This window comes from Coccinella septempunctata, chromosome 1 (assembly GCF_907165205.1).
Source record: "Coccinella septempunctata chromosome 1, icCocSept1.1, whole genome shotgun sequence".
Taxonomy (NCBI): Eukaryota; Metazoa; Arthropoda; class Insecta; order Coleoptera; family Coccinellidae; genus Coccinella; species Coccinella septempunctata.
Window position 1 is genome coordinate 10303815 of NC_058189.1, and position 23347 is coordinate 10327161.

Consider the following 23347-nt stretch of genomic DNA (forward strand, 5'->3'; position numbering starts at 1 on the left):
CTCGAATAATCTAAGAAACATTTCATCGATTCGATCATCGCTGGAATTTCGTTTCAATAAATTGAAATGAAAGTGGCCCACAAAATTAGCGGATGAGTCGTTTCTTTATTTTGAATTTGAGGCGGAAAGTTTTAACGTAGGTACCAATTGTTGAAATGCGTCCTACCTCGCAGATGCAGGGCGACTAAAATAAGGAATAAAATTAAATCCATATTTTTTTCTTCCAAATTCGTAGCAAAAATTAATTTGATAATTACACCAGTTGATTTTGTTTGATTGTTCCACTAAATATCAATAAATTTACGTTTTTCTTTGAGATACTTGGTTCTGGGATTCTCTGTTTATAGTTCTGAAAAAATACACCTGCATGACAGTCCGCAAACGCTTCGTTTTCCGAGATACACAGGTTAAATTTTTTCTCTTCAAGTGGTTTCTTATTTATTGCTCCGAAACACGTAGAGATTTTATGTTTATCATTGGCGCCCATGATCTCAAATTTTCGAATGTAAAAAGTGGTACGCCACTGAGATATTTCGAACAAAAATCCATTTTTGAATTCTTTGTTCAATTTATGATAAAAAATTTCGTGCCGCTTTATGACACAAAAATACAACATTTTAGCGCGTATTTTTAATTTCTCTAGTAGGTACATTATCAAGAATTAATAATAATCATTGTGCAGAAAGGTATCTATATTGGGTGGCAGTATTCCAATAAAGGGCGACATATTGCCTTGTATATGTGGGTAGCTGTTTTTCTACTTATATCTTTGTTTTTATATGTCAAACTTCTGAAGTATTTACTCCTGCTGATGCACACCTGCTTCATGGTAGTTGCATGTTTTCTGAAGTGCAGGTTTTGATCGAAGTCAACATCTTATGTTGGTGCTTCCAAGCTTCCAACACAATAACATAAGTTCAGAACAATAAGAGAAAATAACACTAATAAGTAAATGAACTCAACACACATTATACGATTTTCACAAAAATGAATTTTTAACAACGACAAGTGTTTCGTATTCACAATAGCATCTTCAGGTGGGTGCAAGTAAACTTCCTCTAGTTTACCTTCAGTTTACCTTCACCCACCTGAAAATATTATTGTGATAGCGCAACACGTAGATTTTCATCAAGTATCGGCAACATCAATCCAAAATTAGTAGATAGTCTTAAAACTACAGCAAATGTTTAAAAAGACCTTCCTCGTTGATTGTCTTATTAGCTACTAAATAATGTATTTTAGAAATGAAAAAGGACATGAAAAATTTTTTGTCATAAACAAGCGGTGAATTCAAAAATTAGATTTAGATTGAAATAACTCAGTGGTGTACATTATTTTGCTTTTGAAAAGTTAAGATTATCAACCGTATGCGCGCTAATGACGAAAATAAAATTAATTGCATATCAAAAAATGTGGCATAACTAGGTTCTGCTTAAAACCTAACAAATTTCATTCGCATACCTCGATCAGTTTCAGAGCAATGAATAAGTACTCAGTTTACCCTCCAGAAACAAAGCATTTGCGGAAAGAAAGTTATACAGGGTGAGACTTTGACTCGTACAAATATATTCTTGAGGTCATTTTTTCCGAATCGGCTCGATTCAAAAGAAAAAGCCTGTTGAAAAGCCATAAAAAAAATGTTATTTTTGGATCTATCTCACAAACGGTTTTATCGAATGAATTGAATTTTGGAATAAAGTTCCTCATTTATTAGATACTTAAATCTTTTTCGAACAAAAGATAACACCCACGTGTTTTTGTTTTCTCATTATGACCATTACATACCATAAAAATATCAAAAATTCAAAGAACCCAACTCTAGAAACTGAGTTGGACGCTACCTAATGAATTTTTGAATGTTTCGTGAAATAAAATATTTTCTCGTATAATGCGCCGTTTTCGAGTACCGAATTTGATGTTCAAAATTAAAAAATATTTGTGAAATTCGAAAAATTGGGTAATTTGACCGAATGCAACTCTTTTTAAAACATCCACAGATGTGTAGTGTCACAGATTTAGCTAGTTATTCTGAAGGTAGTTTTGGCTATATCTTTTCATCATGACCGAATCAGAAAAAAATGGTATAGAAAAAAACGTGTTTCTTTTGACCTCAAGAATCTACTGTTAAAATATTTGTACTTGTCAAAGACTCACCCTGAATATTTTTTTTATTTTCGAACTAGCATCACAAAAATGTTATGGTCAATTGACTTGTCATATAATTTGAATCTCGAAATGTAATATAGAAGCCGATTTTTTGCTGAATATCGTGATAAATGAAAATGCTATGGGAAATTGCTTTGAGAAAATCCAGACATCAACAGCCTGTATCTCTAAAACGAATCGTTTGGGGGCCTTCATTGATGAGACTTTCATTCTTGATTCTGGTCATTATTAGTTTTCATACAAATAAGAAAAAAAATTCAAATATCATCACGGGAAATAGGGCCAGCAAAAAAATCGATGTTACAAGTTTATTAAATCTCAGTTACCTTTTGCTCCGTCAGGCCAGAAATGTATCATCTCAACAAACTGAAAAAGCCAAGATAAAAATAATTCAGAACACATAAAACATTAAGAATTTCTCTTGAAACAAAGAAAGTTTCTCAGTTTTTAAATCGAAAAAATATTCTGTGAAGGACAAATGGTACAAAATGGTCATGACCTGACTATTCAACCCTAGAAAGGTTGCATATTTATCATGGTTAAGTCATCACATCTTCACCACTATCGCTTTGATTTATTCATAATAAAAGTATCCGAAATAAAGGTCTTACGCTATAACCGAAATGAGATTTAATGAAGTAATTTTAGTACAATAAAACCAACAATTACTTTTTATTTACTTGATACCTTGCTTGCTGCATAGTGATTACTTGTTATACCTCATTTTCTGTTCCTATGTTTGATTATGAGCTCACAAAAGTTTAACACAATTTCATTATTTTAATACATGTGTGCTCATTTCCACAAACATAACAGGAATTACTTACATCTCTGATCTGTCAACAACTATAGTGTGTTTCACTATAGGAAAGAAAGAATTGGTATAATCTTCTCATCTCAGTGAGAGTTTAGTAAACATTTTTTCTGAATTGACAGTTTCAATATTTGAATGGTTATCTGAATCAACTTCTCAATTAATTCAGATTTCTTTTGCACCATACCCCTTTCCTTCATATGATATATTTATTTTTCCTCACTCTATCGAAACTCTTTGTTTTCCTCTCTACGCTCTTTCAGTTTGGTATATTTTTCTTTAATTCCCGATTTTTCCCCTTCTAAAAATAAATAAATTATTTCATCGTATGCAACTGCGTAGGAACGATAAGAATTTTTGAACAAAAATCAACAAAGGAAAGTGTTAAAACTGGCGCCGTCAACGAACATGAAACTTCAATTTGTTGTGGTCGATAGAGGGGAAAAATGGAGAAGAGCCCTTTTGAGGTGAGTTCAATTCTAGTAGGTACAGCTGTAAAGTTGAGATGCATGAATATATTATATTGAATAGATATGGAAATATTAAGAAATTAGCAATAATAACTGGCGGAAAGCAGTATTGATTAAAGACGAATCGGCGAATGAACTGCATCTGAAAACCTAATTCAAGATGTTTTCGGGAATGGATGTATCTAGGTGTGCAATACATTTATCGAAATGAGATAAAAAACTTTGATAAAACAAAATCAGTTGAATTACCTAATTTACAAGGTTTTTCTGAGAAGAACAGTTTTCTAAATATGAAGAGAGAATTGATTCTTCTAAATATCTTGACCTTTGACATTTTTAATTTTATCTATAGCGACAAAAAATATTGTTCTTATTCCTCCCAAAATGACCATGACCATCCATGTTTCAGCAGAGCTCCATTTTCAAATTTGTTTTCGTAACTGCACGTTTACCTATGAGGAATCAATTTTGATAATACAGCTGTATTATCACCCTAGGGTGATTCACTGGGAAATGCGCATACAAACAGGGTAGATAGAGGATACCGAGGTCCTTTTTTACCAAGATACAGCGTGATTTATCGGATTTCCACATTTATTCAATCAACCATAACTTATGAACCAGGCTACACTTTTTTTCAATATTTGGTTTCTTTGTTCATAGTGGAGTCCACAAAAATAATAACGAAAGTTTGATTCCAGGTTTGGCCTAAGAAAATTGATGAGTAGGTTTCGAAGCGTAACTTAACATAACCTTGTATATCCATATTCCATCAATAATATCAAATTTGGAAATACCAGAAAAATATGAGTAGGACTGAATGCATTTGGTTTTTCCACATACAACTTTTCCACTTTTTAACTTGCGTCAAATCTATACTCCATTCACTTTTATTTCAGCACTCGGTTGGCCATGGAAATTTGACACATTTCACTCTGTATAGTACGAAAATGTGGGGTTATGAAGCTTGTCATTTTTGGATTTTAAATCAACGCTATGTTGCCCGTTCTACATTAAAGTTTCTGTTATTACGGATTTTATCACAATGTCGAATCTCTTCGGAAAATATGTGACGAACATATAATTGAAGTTTATACAAACTGATTGAAGGCATACCAAATCCAGTTATTTGCATGGAAAATACAAGAGATCAGTATAATATTATAATATGCACTAGCTTGAAGAGAGTTAATGTTAATTATCTTCTTTGGCTAAAATTTAAATACGTTACATCAGTTGTAGATTTAAAAAATATTAACCCGAAGATGAAATGCATATGATGCAGTGGTTGGGAATGGGTATCTTCCGAAGGAATTAACAGATAATTACAAGAATGTAAAATTCTTCAACAGAAATCGTCTTGCATCAATGTAACTAAAAGGAATTAAAGGAAGTTTCAAGTCAAGATGAACTTTGAACAAAAATTACACATGAATACCTAAACAATTAACAGGACAACTAGCGCGTATTTGTTGCTGTTCATCTCAATACATTGATATAATAATAATAATTAGGTATTTATTGGTACCTTAAAACAATTACAATGTATAGAACAAGTCAAATGAAAAATAGAAAAATCAATTTCCGGGAATTCATTCTACGATGGCATTCATCGAAAATCTTGTAGTAAACTTTTCGCATTAATTCACTCAAACATAAAATTCTCAAATGCCACCATTTTTTTGGGTCTCCCAATAGAAAGAAATTCTTCATTCACAATCTTTCTGATTGTAGAAATATTCGGCTGAAATATAAGTCATTTAGATTCATATGAAACATCATATAAATTCTCTTACATTGAATATGTTCGCTACCGTCTGACGTATTGTGGATTTTATTATAGAATATCAGGGTACAACTATTTGAATGAGCGGACCTGAATTCTAAATAGCACTTCCTGAAACCCTGTCTCTTTTTTCAATCACTTTCGGCATTTTCGTAATAAAAATTGATATTAGTTGTGGCAACGGCGTTATGACATTAACGACATTTCATGAGTGCCAACCTTACTCCGTTTTAGTTACAAAAACTTGAGAAAATTATTTCATGGCCAACCGACTGCTAAAATAAATGTGAATGGAGTATAGATGTTTCGTTAATAAGGTGGCTACGTGCTACATGTGCTGACTTATACCGACTATACAAATACTATAGAATGACACTATCAATTGAGCAAAAATATACAGTTTCCAAAATAATTAGAATTTTATGAAAATACCTCAAATTGCCGATTTTCGAACTTTTTTCACAGAGCCAGTTTGTCATTGAGGATAGCAATTTTAGCTCATATGAATGACGCATCCAAAAAAGGGTATTTGATACAATGAGTTTTATAAAAATTATCATTTTTGCTATATGAGATTCTTAAGAACAAGTATTGGAACAACTTGTAATAGAAAAAAATTTCATTTGATCTATATTTTACTTATTATAACCTGAGAAACTTACCTCAAAGACATTTTGATCATTCCAAATATTGGGAGCCAGAAAAATTGTTGGTGATATCGGCTAAATTGAAAAATCACTCACTAGCACTACTTCAATATTAAAAGTGAAGATAAATAAATCAGTAAACACAAGAAACGCAGCGCTGTTTGTTTTCTTGACTTTATTATCTAACCTCAAAGCCTGAAGTGTTTGATGTATGATATATCATACGATGATGCGTTATTGGGTTAATGATTACTGTATTACCAACCCCAATTAAAATTATTCTAAGTAGTTCATCGAAAACCTCAGAAACATTTTTTTTTTACATAATTTCTATAACACAGAATGAACCCCCTCTAGTTGAAAAAAAATCATGAATTTTTCTTCTAAGTAATAGGTACTAATTTTGTGAAAAAAATGTTTTAATTTACATTTACTGAGGTTTTCGATTAATTACTTAGAATAATTTCAATTAGAGGTGAGAATGAATTAATCTAGGATTAATATGGGAGGAATAAAACCCTATCTTTAATCACAAATTGGCCCTGTGATTGAAAAAAATAGTTCTTAGTATTTAGTATTTTCATAAAATTCTAACGTCCAGTTTCATAATCGAATTGCTGTTTTAATTTTTTTTTCATTTTCTCGACTTGCCGGAAAATTCAATGAATTTTCGAAAAAATACTTAGGGCACAAATGTCTCCACTCATATTTAGGAACATAAAAAAAAGTACCTATACTTCATTCAAATTTATTTTAGCAGTCGGTTGGCCATGAAATAATTTTCTCAAGTTTTTGTAACTAGAACGGAGTAAGGTTGGCACTCATGAAATGTCGTTAATGTCATAACGCCGTTGCCACAACTAATATCATTTTTTATTACGAAAATACCGAAAGTGATTGAAAAAAGAGACAGGGTTACAGGAAGTGCTATTTAGAATTCAAGTCTGCTCATTCAAATAGTTATACCCTGATATTCTAAAATCCACAATACGTTAGACGGTAGCAAACATATTCAATGTAAGAGAATTTATATAATGTTTCATCTGAATCTAACCGACATATATTTCAGCTGAATATTTCCACAATCAGAAAGATTGTGAATGAAGAGGATGACAAAGAATTTCCTTCTATTGCATGGGAGTCCCAAAAAAGTGGTGGCATTTGAGAATTTTATGTTCGAGTGAATTAATGCGAAAAGTTTACTACATGATTTCGATAAATGTCATCGGAGAATAAGTTCCCTAAAATGGATTTTTCTATTTTTCATTTTAATTGTCCTATACAATGTAAATGTCTTAAGGTACTAATAAATACCTATATGTAATTATTATTAATTCATCAATGTATTAAGATGAATAGCCACAAATACGCGCAAGTTGCCCTGTAACTTGTTTATTCATGTGAAGTTCATCTTAACTTGAAACTTCCTTCAATTCATTTTACTTATATTGATGCAAGATAATTTTTGTTGAAGAATTTAACATTCTTGTAATTATCTGTTAATTCCTTCGGGAGATACCCATTCCCAACCACTGCATCATATGCATTTCATCTTCGAATTAATATTTTTGAAATCTACAAATTATGTAAGCCAAAGAAGATAACGAACATTAACTCTCCTCGAGCTAGTGCATATTAGGATATTATACTGATCTCTTGTATTTTCCATGCAAATAACTGGATTTGATATGACTTCAATCAGTTTGTATAAACTTCAATTATATTCGTCACGTATTTTCCGAAGAGATTCGACATAGTGATAAAATACGTAATAACAGAAACTTTTACGTAGAACGGGCAACATAGCGTTGATTGAAAACCCAAAAATGTTTTGACAAGCTTCATAACCCCACATTTTCGTACTATACAGAGTGAAATGTGCCAAATTTCCATGGCCAACCGACTACTAAAATAAAAGTGAATGAAGTATACTGGGCTAACTTTTTTTTGCATTTTCGATTTTCGGTGAAATAAGAGGTAATTTCAGCCATTTTTTCTAAAAGTGTTGGGCTGGCCCATAGCCCATTTCATACATTTTGTATTCTACAGCCTTCTTGAGAACCGTATGGAATAAAAAAAGCATTTCAATGGCGCAAAGTAGCACAGCCACATCACAATTCAACGCAAATTTTGTTTGTCGAGAATTGAAAAGTGCTTAGCCAACTTGACACACATTTTACTGTATGCATATTCCCTAATTCTTCTCCTTGGAAAATCATGGCTCGTGATGAGTCGTGGGGACGTGGCGGTTATCATCCCATAAAGTATGGCGTGGCTAAAAAACTGTCGTCGCCCACGTGATGAATTAATTCAGATCATCTCAATGGAAAAAGCGTGTGTGTATGGGCGTAAAAAGTCATAAAAAATGTCATTCGGAAGGGAATGTAGGCATTTAGTAATTTTCAGAGGGATTCACGACGACTGGACCCTCAGTTTTCTTTAATTCTTCACGAAAGGAACCTCTCAAACATTGAATTTTTTTTAAAACATAGTCTCGATTCGCTTCAGGATCAATTGTGCGATACACCTCCACTAATTCATCGTACCCTTTGTTTTTTGAATTCCTATTGATGTATTCTTTGGACTTTACTCTCCATAAAGCTGGATGAGATTTATATATCTCGATAAATTGTGTTATGAATTCCTTTGTGAATTGACGGAAATCAGCTATGCTTTGTAATCCAATTTCATCTCAAAAATTTACATAGAGAAGCGTACCCTGCAAAGGCTCGAGGACAAAATAACAAATGGGTGGTAGCAAAGATTATAGAGTAGAAAGATAGGAAACACCCTCATATCGCCAGTACTAAAAACCGACTACATTTTGGCCAGTGAAAACACGCGTGACAATGAGATGGCGCTAAAAACGAACTGTCAATACAGGAAAACTTTTTGATAACAGTTTTCTGTTTTTTAATTGGGGGGCGCGAAACTCGAATTCTATTTCTCGTATTGCATTCCAATATTGACTTTGTTTCTATCAGAAAACAAACATCCTGAGCGACAAACAAAAGTATCGTTTTGCTTTGTGATCAGGATGTTAGTATTCATCTAAACATTGTTTGGAATCAATTGATATCAACGAAAAACGCTGTTGGATGTGCTATATTATGTTTATTTGCAATTCATAAAAAATTTACAAAAATTGAAATAGTGGGCAGTAAATGAACACATTTGACAATGAGATGGCGCTGAAAACGTATTATCAATACAGAAAAACTGTTTAATAACAGTTTTCTGTTTTATAATTGAGAGGCGCGAAATTCGAATTCTATTCCTTGTATTGAATTTCAATATTGACCTTGTTGAGACCAGAAAACAAACATCCTGAGCGACAAAACAAAAGGATGGTTTTGTTTTGTGACCAGGATGTTAGTTTTCATCTGAACATTGTTTGGAATCGATTGGTATCAATGAAATACGCTGTTGGATGTGATAAATTTTTATTTGCAATCTATAAAAAATTTACAAAAATTTGAAATTATGGACAACGAATAGAGCTCTGACTAGGATACAAGAGTACATGGTTAGGTACGTCAAAGGTGTTTTTTCTGCGAAAACGTTTTGAATTAATAAACCGAGTTGAATTTGTACAATTTATATCAGAAATTGATATGAACCAATATTCAATTTAACGTCATAGGATACACATTTCCGTTACTTACATATTATTTACAAAATTTTCAGAACCACTATTGGAAAAAACCTTACAGAGGTATACAAGACCTGTATTCAAGCCCGTCAATATAATTTCTTCATGCTTTTTCATGATTTCTTCATGGTATGGTCTCTTTATGACACAATATACAAATTGATTGACGAATGAACACGTACAGAAGGTTTTATAAAACTGTGACTTTCCAAACGACAATTTGACAGTCACCCGATTCCCAAATCGAAATCCATAAAACTTTTGCATTTCTGAATATATTGAAGGCAATTGAGAATCTTTGAATGGACATATAAAAGTCATAATTTCCCCTAAATGAGCCCTTCATGTAAGGGATGCTTCCTGCATACAACAATTTACGTGGATGAACAGTTCTCAATCGACTTGCAGGAAAATGTTCATTGCACATGGTGTAGTCAGTAGTGTTTGCAGGCCTTTACGCCCTAAAAATTTTATCCACTTCGTAGCACTAAAAATAAAAATCAATGAATGACCGAGTCACTTGTTACCAGTTTTAATACTTACATTCCCATTTTCCTTAGTAAAATTCGTTTTATTTGATCCACAGTTCTTCACCATACAAGAATTTTCGAACGATATTCTGAGGTTTTCGCCAAGAAATTAGACACAAATTTCAATAATCAGCAACTAGAACGGGCTCGAAAAACAAAAGGCGATACGAGGTTGTCTCTGAATACGAGAATCAAAACATTCAAAACCTGTTTGATCAAAATGGCCATATGACTCTGACATCTCGAAAAATTTCATGTCCCTCGAATTAAAATTTTAACCAGTTTTAGGGCCTTAAAAACACATTTGAAACACAGATGGCGCTCACATCACTTTAGTCGCTTCGTTTTCTATCTTTCTACTCTATAATCTTTGGGTGGTAGCTTGGAACGGGGTTCGCCACACTCAAGATAAAATCATCTCTTAAATCCTCTCCCGGTTGATATTACACATGTGTGAGTCATACAGGCACGTTATATCATGCCGAAAAGCGTGTCCTCTTCAAAATCATCTCAAAAATAATGACAGTGTATGCCCAGCTAATTCGTCGATACACGGACGACGTTCATTGTATGCGCTTCATCAATTTTTCGGGATGTTTCGGAAGAGATGAATGACGGAGAACATTCAACATCCATGTCCACACACGTGCCTTGATGACAGGGGCGGATGGGACCACCGGGAAACCGGGAAGATTCCCGGTGGGCCGGTCGATTGTTGGACCAGAGGGCTGGTCAGTTCCTACCATTTTTTTGTCTTCGGCGGAACATATTTGACTTCGATATTTTTATTTTTACAAATATTGAAAACCAATTCGAAATGAATATTGGGAAAATACCAATAAATATATGTTTCAATAAGTTTTGAAAATAATATTGATAAAAATAAATTATTCCTGAACTACTGGCATAAACACGGTGGCTTGAAACGTAATGAAATACAGAAGTTGCAAAAAACTCTACACGTGATTGTATGATTATTATGCTGAACTTGCCTTATACGATTGTTTTAAGTTGCCATTCTATGGGACACGGGGTGTGAAAGTAAAGTTCAGTTATGTGATATTAAACCTCTGTTTTTAATATCACACTACCAAACTTTACTTTATTACTTTATTTAATATTATTTGACAGGAGCTTGCTCGCTATAGGAAATTTGAAATCGAAACTATGTATCCATGTTGTGTATGGTTCAAAAAATACTTGATGTCAAATGTAAGAAAATTTGAAAATTTTCATTTTTTCAACCATACCTATAGACAACATAGATACATTTTTCGTTGATTCTATTTACTCAGAGTTGTTTGACATAAAATGGATTGAAATAAATATAAAACTAACATAATGCAGATTGTAAAGAAGTAGTTAATTTAAGGGTCGATTTATAGTCGAAAAACAGTGGGTCTTTCATATAATATTTTTTTTTTTTGAGCAGCCCATGTTTATAAACAGCTTCCTGAGGAAAGCATATGAAAACAAATATTTAATTTTTTTCTTAGAAACCAGAAAAGGTACAAAAATCAAATTGAGTAGTTGTTCTATATACCAATTTTTTGGTGTTTCCCTATAATGTCTGCATGCTATCCGCCAACTAGGTGAAAACTTTAACTTAAAGCAGGAAATCAAAAATTAATTTCTCGAAAGTATTGTTTGAATAAGAAAAAAAATTCTCGCGAAACGATTTTAGAGGTGTTCTTTAATATCCCTTGCAATTATATGGGAACATGGCCCAATTTTTTCATCGCCTTCTCGCTCCCACAAAATGTCTGCTCAATTTTTTGACATTTTTCTGAATTGTAAAAAAACATTTGAAAATTGCTTTTGGTGCCATCTTTAGGGGCTGCTCATCAAAATTTTTTTTTTCATGGTAACTAATGCTAGCTACTCCACTGAACCCCCACCTTAAAAGTACTTTTTTCGTTCTTGAAGTGGGCCGGTCTGGAAGAAAATTCCCGGGCCGGTTCGAGGTAGCCCATCCGCCCCTGCTTGATGATTGTCATTTTTTGGATGTTGCATGATGCACGCCGACTTCTATCCGTGTCTGTGGCTGGCTATACATACTAAAAGCATTATAAAATCCTTGTAATTTCTTCACCTTTACCTCTACAGAGGATGCGGTGAACATTTCAGAGATTATATTCGCCTTCTATCTATTTGATAAATTAGATATGTAGAAATAAAAACAAAAAATCTTCCTCCTATCGAGGTTCGAATCCCTGTTCTTCGCAATAATTTCTGTCTGTTTGTGTCTGATCGCTTGGTTGTTCGGGCTGTATCCAAGCCTATAAGCAATGACGAAATGTTTTTCAAATCAGTTTGTTGAACACCATAACATTATCAGGAGGTCGTACCCTACACGTAAAGATCGGTTTACTATTGATATCGCCACAGTTCTTATGTGCCTATGAATAATGAATCATCAAATTAAGTTCGGAACAATACAAAGTGAGTGAATTCAACTGAGTTGGTTTTAAGGTGAACGAAATGGGTTCTTACGAAAAGTAAGTACTTATCTTAGAGAAGTACATTGTGGATCTATGAATTAATTTGCATTTCGCTAGCATTCCGAAAAGCCAAGTTAGAGTTACTTGCGATGATGCTTTTTACGACATATATTCAAAAAGGAATGTTGAAAATGAAGATTAAAAAAATGTAAACAGCCCAAAAACAATTAACCTGTACTAAACCTCTTTTGACATTTAGATATATAAGCACACTACTAACAGATTCTTACAAAAAACGCATACCTACATGTCAATTTGTATCGAATTCTGAATTTTAAAGATAACAACCACAAACTAGCAACCTTCAATATTTCAAAATCTGCTTTACGAATCTTAAACTTGAAATGTGCATTCCTGATTCAAGCTTGGTTCACTATATTCTTCGTAGAAAATCATTCCGGATTGTCTTTTGGATATTCATCTAAATATAAAAATAAATACCAATCAAAATGAGTTGCATCGGTTTTTTTGTTACTTCTGGAATTAAAAAAGGTCCTCTGCTCTATTTGGGGAGCATCGTTGGTTGAATTGTGCGGTACCGATGAGATCAAATAATAGCGAAACCGGTCTGTCAATTATCTCCTCTATGGCTCAGTCTGAAGATAGATTTCTGCTAGTCCAGTTCTTTTCATGTTATAATTAATAGCTATGTCGGCGTTTAACCCTTTTTACTTTTACTTACTGTAGTGAGAATACAAACATAAAAATTCATCCTTCATATTTTGACGTGCAGGCGATGACCCTTAACCCTTAATGTGATATAATATGTTGATTCCATTAAATAACATTTCCGAGTTCCGAAATGGTTGTAAAGGCAAGATGACTAATTTTTCTCGCGTCCCATATTGGTGATCCTAAAGTGAATAATAATTTTGAATCCGCGATTATAAAACAACGATTAATTTTACCAAACGGTAAACGCTTAACTCAAACTTAGATTGAAATTCAGACAAACTGTTGTTTCTAACATTGACATCTGCTTCGTCTATGAAGTGAAGTGAGAAGGCTAAAAAAACTACACAACACAGGGACAATCCATTTTAACTGAAGTTAAGATGCGTCATCGATATGAATCGGCGACGTTACGTCTAATCTCTGTTTATATCCTTGGTGAAATTGGCCCTGAGATTAAATATAGATGTTTTTGTGTGTAATTTTGATTGGTGTGGAGGATTTTGGATAACGTGGATTGGTTTTACCAAGTCTGATATGCAGTTCCTCAGGACCCCAAGAACTCAACGACTATATTTGGATATGTCGCAGGCTTATCATAATATCAGTCTTATTATAATACGCCCAGGCTTTTTCAATATGACTAGGCGAATTGTAAAACTACCAAAGTAAACGAAAATCGGAAAATATGACTGATTATTTGTGACGTGTTATAATACGCCTGACGCTTCTTAGTCTTATTGTTATTGTACCTACGTGATGTTTTTAGAATATGACTGTATATAATACGTCGTATTATAATACGACTCTCAGTGTACCAGGCAAATCATAGAAATCGCTTATAGGACAAAAATATCATTGGAGATTTTTACTATGGTTCCTAAGATATTTTTGGAATCCAGTGGTCCTCTACATAGGAACTTCGATTGCTACGGTTTGACCTATCTCAAGAAGTTTCAATTTCTTTTGCATTTTTTCTGCAGCTTTTTTTGGCCCATTGAACTACACTACTACTACTCTTCTTCATTTTTGCATAAATTGCACAATTAGCATGACAAGTCGTCAGTCCTTTTACCATACGACAAATGAGCAACAGGCGTATTATTATACGCCTCAACTTGTCAGTCAAACTGTGAGATCCTGGATTATTTCGGTGATATTGCAATATGCCTAGTCGTATTGAAAAAGCCTAGTCGTATTATAATATGACTGATTTTACAATAAGAGTATGACAGATACATAGCCTGCAGACTCAGATTTCCGTCATCCTGGTTCAAAGGGGCTACAATAAAAAAATCTCCATTCACTTTCATTTTAGCACTCGGTTCGGCCATGAAATAATTTTCTCAAGTTTTTGTTTAGAACGGAGTAAGGTTGGCACTCATGAAATGTCGTTAATATCAAGTGTTTCCACCATCAGAAAGATTGTGAATAAAGATGACAAGGAATTTCCTTCTATTGGAAGGCCCAAAATAGTGGGTACATTTCAGAATTTTATTTTATGGTGAACGAATGCGAAAAGTTTCTACCTACAGGATTTTCGATGAATGTCATCCTCGAATAAATTCCAGAAAATTAACTTTTCTATTTTTTATTTGACTTGTCCTATACATTGTAAATGTCTTAACTCAAGGGATCAATAAATATATATAATTATTATCATTATATTAAAAATAAACAGCCATAAATTCGAGCCAGTTGTCTTGTCAATTGTTAATTCATGTGAAATCACTGCATCATATTATTTCATTTTCGGGTTGATTTTTTTAAATCTACAACTGATGTAGCGCATTCAACCTCTAGCCAAAGAAGATAACCAACATTAACTCTCCTCAAGTTACTGCATATTATGTGTCAATAATTTAATTTTCTCCCATAGCAAAAATAAATATATTTGAAAACTGATCTCTTGTATTTTCCAAGCAAATAACTAGATTTGGTATGCCTTCAATCCGTTTGTATAAACGTCAATAATGTTCGTCACATTTTCGACTTCATACGTGATAAAATACGTAATTACTGTAACTTTTCCGTGGAATGGACAACAACGCTGATTTAAAACCCAAAAATGTTTTGACGAACGTCATAACCCCAACTTTTCGTACTATACAGAGTGGAATGTGTCAATACTGCCAATAAAAGTGAATTGGGGTGATTAGATCACCAAGAATGAAAAAAGGAATAACCTGTATTCCCGACAAGCATTTGTCAGCAGATGTCAGTGAATCATTTAATGGAAGTTTAAAGGCATTTTCACAAGCAGTTTGTAAACTAGCTCGAGTGTACTCGATGCAATCCTTGTAAACTCTGGAAAAAGTTGAACTGCCGGGGACTTTACAGTTAGTTGATTACTGACCAATTGGGAAATATTAATATATTACATATATTACGTTATATATGTAATCTAATGGAATCAATAAATATTATTATTATTATTATTATTATTGTGTGTACAGGGTGGGCAAAATTCTACTGAAGGAACCTCGAGAACTATAGCAGCTAGGATGACACATTTCCGAGCTCTTTTTCAGATAAACCAAGAATGGTGAGCTGCGTGTGAAAAAGGCGGCTTGTAGTTTGTAACCTCTCCCAGTGTAGCTGATTATAAAGAAGATTAAGAAGAAGTTGAACCGCCGGCGATATTACACGCTTTTGCGCGAGCTAGCTTGTAAACTCGTCACGTGTACTCAGTATAGCTTGTGCACAAGTGGCTACTGTGCATAGTAGCATTAGCACCACAGAACACAAATAAAATTAGCACCACAACTTGCCAGTTGACAACCGTAGATTCGGGTGACTTGAGACGATTTTGAAATTCAACATATTTCAAAAATGGTAACATATTTTCATGTGAGAAAGAGGTTCAAATAGGCTAAATGACTCAGACTATTGATTAGAATATATACCACGCTTCAGAAATCGGATATAAATTTAAAAAAAAATAAAATACTTGTCCCAAGTCACCCACCGAGGTGGGAGGCTTGGACACAAGTTGAAATCCATTGATTTCTCAACTCTCAAATGAAATAGGTGACTTGAGACGGTGTATAGTTTTGAAAAATTAGAATTTGTGATTATATAGTTGAAATTCGGTAAAGAAATTAAATGATAAACCCCTATTACAGCGAAAGTAAATATATTGCAACTCAAATGTAAAAAAACTAAACAAAACAAGGGAACTTTGATTTCTTTCATTCTTTGGGGGTTTCTTTGTGGAAATAACCTAAATACTAATATCCAGCTAAAAATCGGCATATTTACTGCTGCCAATGCGCCGCATGTATCTATTCGGCATTGTCCCAAGTCCCCTATGAAACAACAAAATAAATTAAAGAGATCCATGTTGCCGTTTGATTTGTAAACAACCTTGTTTCATGACATATCTTATATCCCACGTATCCAGAAAAAAAAATTACTCAAGCACAAAGTGAAATACATGTACAGGACACTAGAAAGTATAAGGGCCATAAAAAACGCGCTTTTACTCTCCTGAATTCGTTAATTTTTCCTGTCAATTCAAAGCTCTGGTCACGGCAAACTCAACAGGAATTAATTGTTAAACTAACCGAAAAGACGCTACCCTACATATAAGCTTGTCCCTTCACTCATTCATGGTAAGAAACAAAGGAATCTGCAAGGGGGTAATTGTCCGAAGTTACAGGACTGTCCCAAGTCATCCGAATCTACCGGTACTGAGCAAATGCTTCCTGCCTGGAAGCCCCACTCAAAAACCGCTAATTTTCATGTTTTTACGAATATCTGTAAAATTTTTTCGCGGTTCTTTGAGATGTTATTCTTCTAAATCTTCTTCTAAGTTTTGACATTGGCAGAATTTAATTCTACTCGTATATCACAGAACTGTCCTGAGATAGCGTTCATACGTTTTTGTTGAAACTTAGCAAAATTTCATTCTAACAAATGGGCTCAGCCTGAATCTTTCACAACAGGCATTGTGGAACGTATAACCATAGGTGATTTACATTGGTCTGGGTGTCCCATACTCGCAGTTTATTTATTTATTTATTTATTGAAAACAAGAATACAAACAGGTATTTCAACCCAAGAACAGTATTCATAGGTTACAAAAAAATATATACAATCATTAGGCATAAACTTAAACATAGTGCAAATAAAGAAAAAAAACAAAAACAAAAAAATCCAATGAAACACTGAACCAAGAGCAACCGATAATCAGAAAGAAACAAAAGGAAATCAATCTTGTGCTAAATACTGATGTTTCAGCAACTTCTTATAGCGTATAAGGGGGATATTGAAGGGTTCTAAATGGAAAGAGTGAGTTGAACTCACTCAAAATTCTGCATAATGGTGAATATTTTGTAATGTTCAATCGAGTGTTCAATCTTGAGCTATGTAGGTACATTCAATTATGAAACTTTAGTGCTGTTTTCAACTTTGTTAGTTTGTTGCACTATGGGTTTCGAGGACCGAGACATCAAATGGGGGCAAAAGCCATGTGGTTTTTCTCAGTATTTCACTGTGCAAGTGCAAGTGCGGCACTGGCCATGTTTTCTCCACGATATTGTTGACGTCATAGCAATATAACCGCTTCCGGTATTTTCATCGAGGGCACGAAAGTCATGACGTTATGAAGCTGTTTACCTTCAATGGAAATCATGTACCATTTCAATCTATTCAATTTTTTTATCGAAATCAAGTAAAGTTGCACATTCTGAAAAAACCTAGCAGAAAAAAATAATTTAGTTCTGTACTCAAGTGAGCCACTGTTATCAGAGATCTTGGTAAGATCCCTGCTGCATGAATAAATAGTAAAAAAATTGTCATCTATATCACATTTCACAGACAGGATACTGATTTGATGTACCTATTCTTTAAAAAAAAAGCAACGACTGCAGGAGGAAAAGTGTTGCTTTGTAAAAAATGACAACCGTAACTATAATCACATTTTCCAATAATCACTCAATTATAACGATCATAAGAATAAATCTTATCCAAAGGTTGATTTACAGATAAATATGAATTTCAAAACGTTCGAAAAAAAATATCATATTTCATTCGTGGAAGAAAGTGACATGTGTTTGGGTAATTGATATATATTTATATCCCACTGGCACATAGTAATTTTTTTTCAATCTCTTATTATACAGGGTGTGAATATAAGGAGACCAAAAATGTTCGTTTTTCGACGAAATATTCGGGAATAGTAGAGGTCTTAATAAAGTTTTTCTTGATGCTGGGTGGATTTTTTACTCAACACCTCGGGACGTCTTTGCAACTTTTCAGATACAATATGTTGCTATGGAAATATCGCCACTTTATGGAATCACCTTTTTTTCTTGAAAGTTTATCTGTAACTTCGATATTTCTTCGCCGATGTTGGATTTTTTGCCAGTGATGCAGAGTATTTTTTTTTTCAAGCTCTTTTTGTTGTACAGGGTGAGAGTATAGGGAGGCGAATAACTCATATTTTTCTGGCTGAGAGTACAGAAATACTGATGACATGAACATGAAGTTTTTCGGGTCGTTTTCGTCACTTTCTTGATACCAAAAATTAATTACAAACACAGTTTTCAGTCTTTAGGAACAGTTTATTCACGTAGCAACGTTTCGAGAAAGATTTTTCTTTATGATGGCCGGTAACTTATTCCCTAGTCCCTCAAACGGTTTCTGGTCAGTCGAAAAATATGAAAATTTTAGATTTTAAGTAATAGAGTCATTCGGGGCAACTGTGCGCACTTTTGCCTTTCAAGCCATACCCTGTTTCAAATGTTGAAGCTAGGAAAATTAAAACATATTCATAAGATAGAGAATTTTCTAATCTATAAAAAAACATCAAAAAGCAAATAAACAAAAACGTTTTTTTTTCGCAAAAAAGAATTTAATAGAGAAAGTCGGAGTGCGTTCACATGCCCCGTATTGCGGTTAAGTGTGCGCACCCTCACGGGGTAAGTGAACGCAGTGCTTTGTGAACCACACAATCAAAACAAATTACAAAATAATGTCATCAAAATGTTACAATATTAGAGAAATGCTGTTTATTGTCAATACAGAAGCGCCTTTTTACAAGCAGTGCATTATTGTTCGTGCCACAATTCTTGGTGAACACAACACTTGATACATTCCCCTGTTGGTGGCTCTTCATATTTTTCTGAACAAATAGGACAATATTGATCTAGTCTTAACCAAGAAAATCAACAATGTCATAATTTATTCCTCACTGAACTAATGCCCATATAATGAATCTATGCGCACACTTACCCGCGCACACTTTCCCCAGTAAGCCAAAATTTGAATTGACGTTCTTCTAGAGTTGAGCAGCTAAGAGAACCTAAAAGTTTTTATTATATATTTAGATTAATATGCCCATGATCGAATAAAATATTGTTTAACACTGAGGGACTCGGAACTTGGACCTGGCAGAATTTGCAGAGATGCTAAAAATTAACAAGAAAACTAGTGAATTTGATTCACTAATGCAAATAAAAAGTTAAAGAAACGTGGCACGGCGCACTCCTATGAAAAACTAATATGGCGATTCTGCGCCCTTGCTTCACCCAAATGAACCCCTCTTTCATACATTGCATTGTCGAGATATACGCACTGCGCACACTTACCCACTGCGCTCAGTTACCCCGAATGACTCTAGTATATGCTGGTCCGTAACTCGCATATTAAAGTTGAAGTTAAAGAACAGTAAAAACTAGCCCTAAAAATCTAAAATTTTCATATTTTCGGACTGGCTAACAACCATTTAAGGAATTAGGGAATAAGTTACCGCAACATAAACAAGGTTTTATTCTAATCATGTCTTAACTCGAATAACTTGCCCAAGACAGACGAAGTTTGTTGTTTCTAGACGAACACTGAACGCTATGAACTGTCCTTTGAATGCGTTGCAAGTGCTTCACTGTTTCGGGCTACTTGCTACTTCCACCAAATTACTTCCATTTTGTATTACAACAATCCCGTTTCATGAAATTTCTGGAAATACTTTCAAAAAGGTTATAGCAACTTCACCCCCTAGTGACTGGGTGACAGGTTTTCTGGGCCCGTAGGCAGCTAGACTACAGACTACAGGTGTAGACCCCTAGGCAACTAGAGGTCTATGCCCCTAAATGGCGGTAATATAGGTAGGTACTTGGGGTACAGCCCATCCACCCCTCAATTGAAACGATGTTATGTATCTGCTAACTTGTAGGTAATTTTTTTATCGGTTTCGACCATAACTATTAGATTTTTCTGTAGAATAAATCGTCCCAAACATAGTCTTTCTATTATGAACTAAACAGGAACTGACTGATTATTACACCCTCTTCCAACCCTGCCAAAATTGGAACAAAGAGCAGAAAAAACTACCTGTTTTCATTTAAAGGGAATGTTTCAGAAAACCTGAGCAAGAATCCTAAATTCTTCTTCATTTCAAAGGGCACCAGTATCTGACATACCCTAATTATTTAAGTTTAGTGCATAAAAATATGTCGACATGGAAATAAGAAAAAGCAATTTTTAGAGAAAGATGGAAATCATCATGCGAAAGTAAAAGTGGGTATAAAAGGTTTTAGGTTTTAACAAAAAGTTGTAGATAAACTATTCGAATCAACACCTTTCAAACCAATCTGAGATACCTCTATATACTATATTTAACAGAAGAATAAAAGGACAATACCTATCTATGCCACCAAATGAAAGTTAATGAACTAATAAATGAAAAATATAAATACAAAAGTATCAGCCGCATCAAATCGATACCTATGTCTCACAGATTAAATAAAGAAGATTCCTATTTGAGATAAGAAAGAAGAATCCCCATCAACACTATAATTTTTTTTAATTGGGAAAGTGGGTCATGTGGTACTTTTTAGGCATGGACTTTGTATCTTCTTTACAGGCGTGCAGAAATTATCAAGAAAAAATAGGTATTTCAAAGAGGCTTTCAGTATGTCAGTATTGCACTTTGTCATTGCTCATTATTCACTTTGAGACGATGGTACCTGATGAAATTTGTCACCGAATAAAAGTCAACCATTACAGTGACCCCTTACGTGAAAAATTAGAATGTGTGAAACACTGCGCTTCAGTTATGATCTTAAGTAGGTATATGTTAATAGTCGACTTTAATTCGGTGACAAATTTCATCAGGCACCATCGTCTCAAAGTAAATGAGCCATGACAAAGTGCACATACTGAAAACCTCTTTGAACTAACTAATTTAAAAAAAAAAATTTTCTTGATACTTGCTGCACGCCTGTAAAGAAGATACAAAGACCTTGCCAAAAAAATACTAGATGACCCAGTTTCCCTATTGAACAAATTTAGAGGGTTGATGGGGATGGCACAGGGTGCAACAAAAAACCTTCAAAAATGCATAAAAATTTGGTAAAAGTGAAACAACTATTGACCTGTTTCAGGATTTTATTGCCAAATATTGAATGAATTTGTTCCATACTTTTGACGCGTACTGTAATGTATTAATTATTATGCTGATAGTATCCATTTCTTATTTCTTCAACCTATCGCTTTTTGGGACAGGACCGCCGTCAGGGCCGGCAAACCGGGCACCCTGCCGGGGCGGCATAACAATTGGTTCAACGATGCCAATTTTTAATGCAAAAATTTTTTTCTCCTCAAAATCGAAAAGAGCAACATTTTTAATTATTAGAGTGAAATCGAAAAGACGGCTTTTTGCGCTTGGTCGCCAAACAATTCACATATGTTCTTAAAGTACCGAATAAAAATGTATTTCAACCAGAAACAAGGGGAATACCTTCAGGTGGAAAACGATCAAAGATGCCGCATTCTATTCATAAATAACTATCAAAGTCAGCCTGTAAATATTTCCACCCCAGTGGCCACTCACTGTCCATTTTTTTGAGTTATTGCTCTCTAGCCAGTCGGCCTCTTTGATAAACGTCACGGACTGTATAGTTTTTGGGAGGGATTCAAAGTATTTGAGAAACAAGAGTACCTATAAACCGTTTACAATAGTATATCGTGTTTATACGAATTGAGACTGTTGTCAATTTTCATATACCTATCTCTTTATCTGTGGAGTTTATAATTTAAAATTTTCAAACGTTTCACTGTATGTATTTTACTGTATGATACCGGCGCCGGCGTAGTTGGTACATAAATAACCCACTCTTTTGTATTAATTTTTCCTTATCGTTTTTTTCGATTCAACATTTACTCAATTTCTAAAGAGGATCTAAATATCAAATATCTACATCTTGAACAGGTTGTGCGTTATTCCATTAAGAATTTTGTACTTTATTATTATTATTATTATGTACCTACGCCGACCCTGTTTTTGGAGTACAAAAGTGTCCTCCTCAATGGTGAGGTGAATTCCCTCCCTGGAATATATTGCGCTTTTTTGACACTAGATAAATAAGTGTGATTTGAATCGAATGACATATTTATTTCGACCAATCGCACACAAAAGAACCGTTTTAATTTCAAAAGCCTATAGGGTTTCGTGCCGGACTCAAGAGGATTCGTGTTGTTTTATTCTATCGCCTTTTTCGTGTAGTAGGTATTTCACCTCTTAGCAGAATTCAGTAAACCTACTGCATCTACCCCATTTCAATGAGACACACAGTAGCTATACCCGATCGATAAGAGGTAAAATTCATTCGGAACGATGAATCACTCTAATAATTTGCGTTGTAGGTAGGTAGGTATTCTTGAAACGGTCTGGTAGGTAATGAATATTTTTAAACATTCCATAAGCCATCAGGAATTACAAAAACAACACTGCTACCTTCCATCGGCTCCATATCACCAACGTTCCAACATTGTAGACCGTTTTGTATCGGTGAATAATTATTTATTTTTCCACGATTTTACGGAATCGTTTTGACTCATTTGAACAACCGTGCGGAAGTTCCCGCAACACATCAACACAGTAGACAACCTCCTATGCACCTATCTTTAGTCGGCCAATTGACGTGCAGTGACTCAGTACTCGGTTTCGCATAGTACGTTGTAATTGAAATTATGTGCTTATAATCAAACTTAACAACAGTAACAGCGACGAATTAAGTTAGTTCTTGAAAATGCTTCATGTCCATTCTTGAGCAAGTTTGTTGGTTCATTTAGTGTTAACCTCAAATTGCTGGTTCAAAGGTAAG

At 34.1% G+C, this 23347-nt stretch overlaps 1 protein-coding gene across 6 annotated transcripts in view; it reads left to right on the plus strand.

Moving 5' to 3' along the window:
- The window catches only part of LOC123307809 (phosphatidylcholine:ceramide cholinephosphotransferase 2-like), a 98093-nt gene that overhangs the window by 21237 nt on the left and 53509 nt on the right, over positions 1-23347 (plus strand). For 2 of the 6 annotated variants that reach the window (XM_044890300.1, XM_044890292.1), the window contains exon 1: positions 23107-23342. The exons of 1 other annotated variant lie outside the window; for it this stretch is intronic. Coding sequence is in view for 2 of the 5 variants with exons in the window: in XM_044890277.1 (XP_044746212.1) it covers positions 3389-3447 (59 nt within the window). In the remaining 3 variants the exon portion in view is untranslated. Of the gene's footprint in view, positions 1-3373; positions 3448-12397; positions 12564-23102; positions 23343-23347 lie in introns of those variants that run through there. 3 more of the 6 variants (XM_044890277.1, XM_044890284.1, XM_044890262.1) reach the window with 3 other exon arrangements.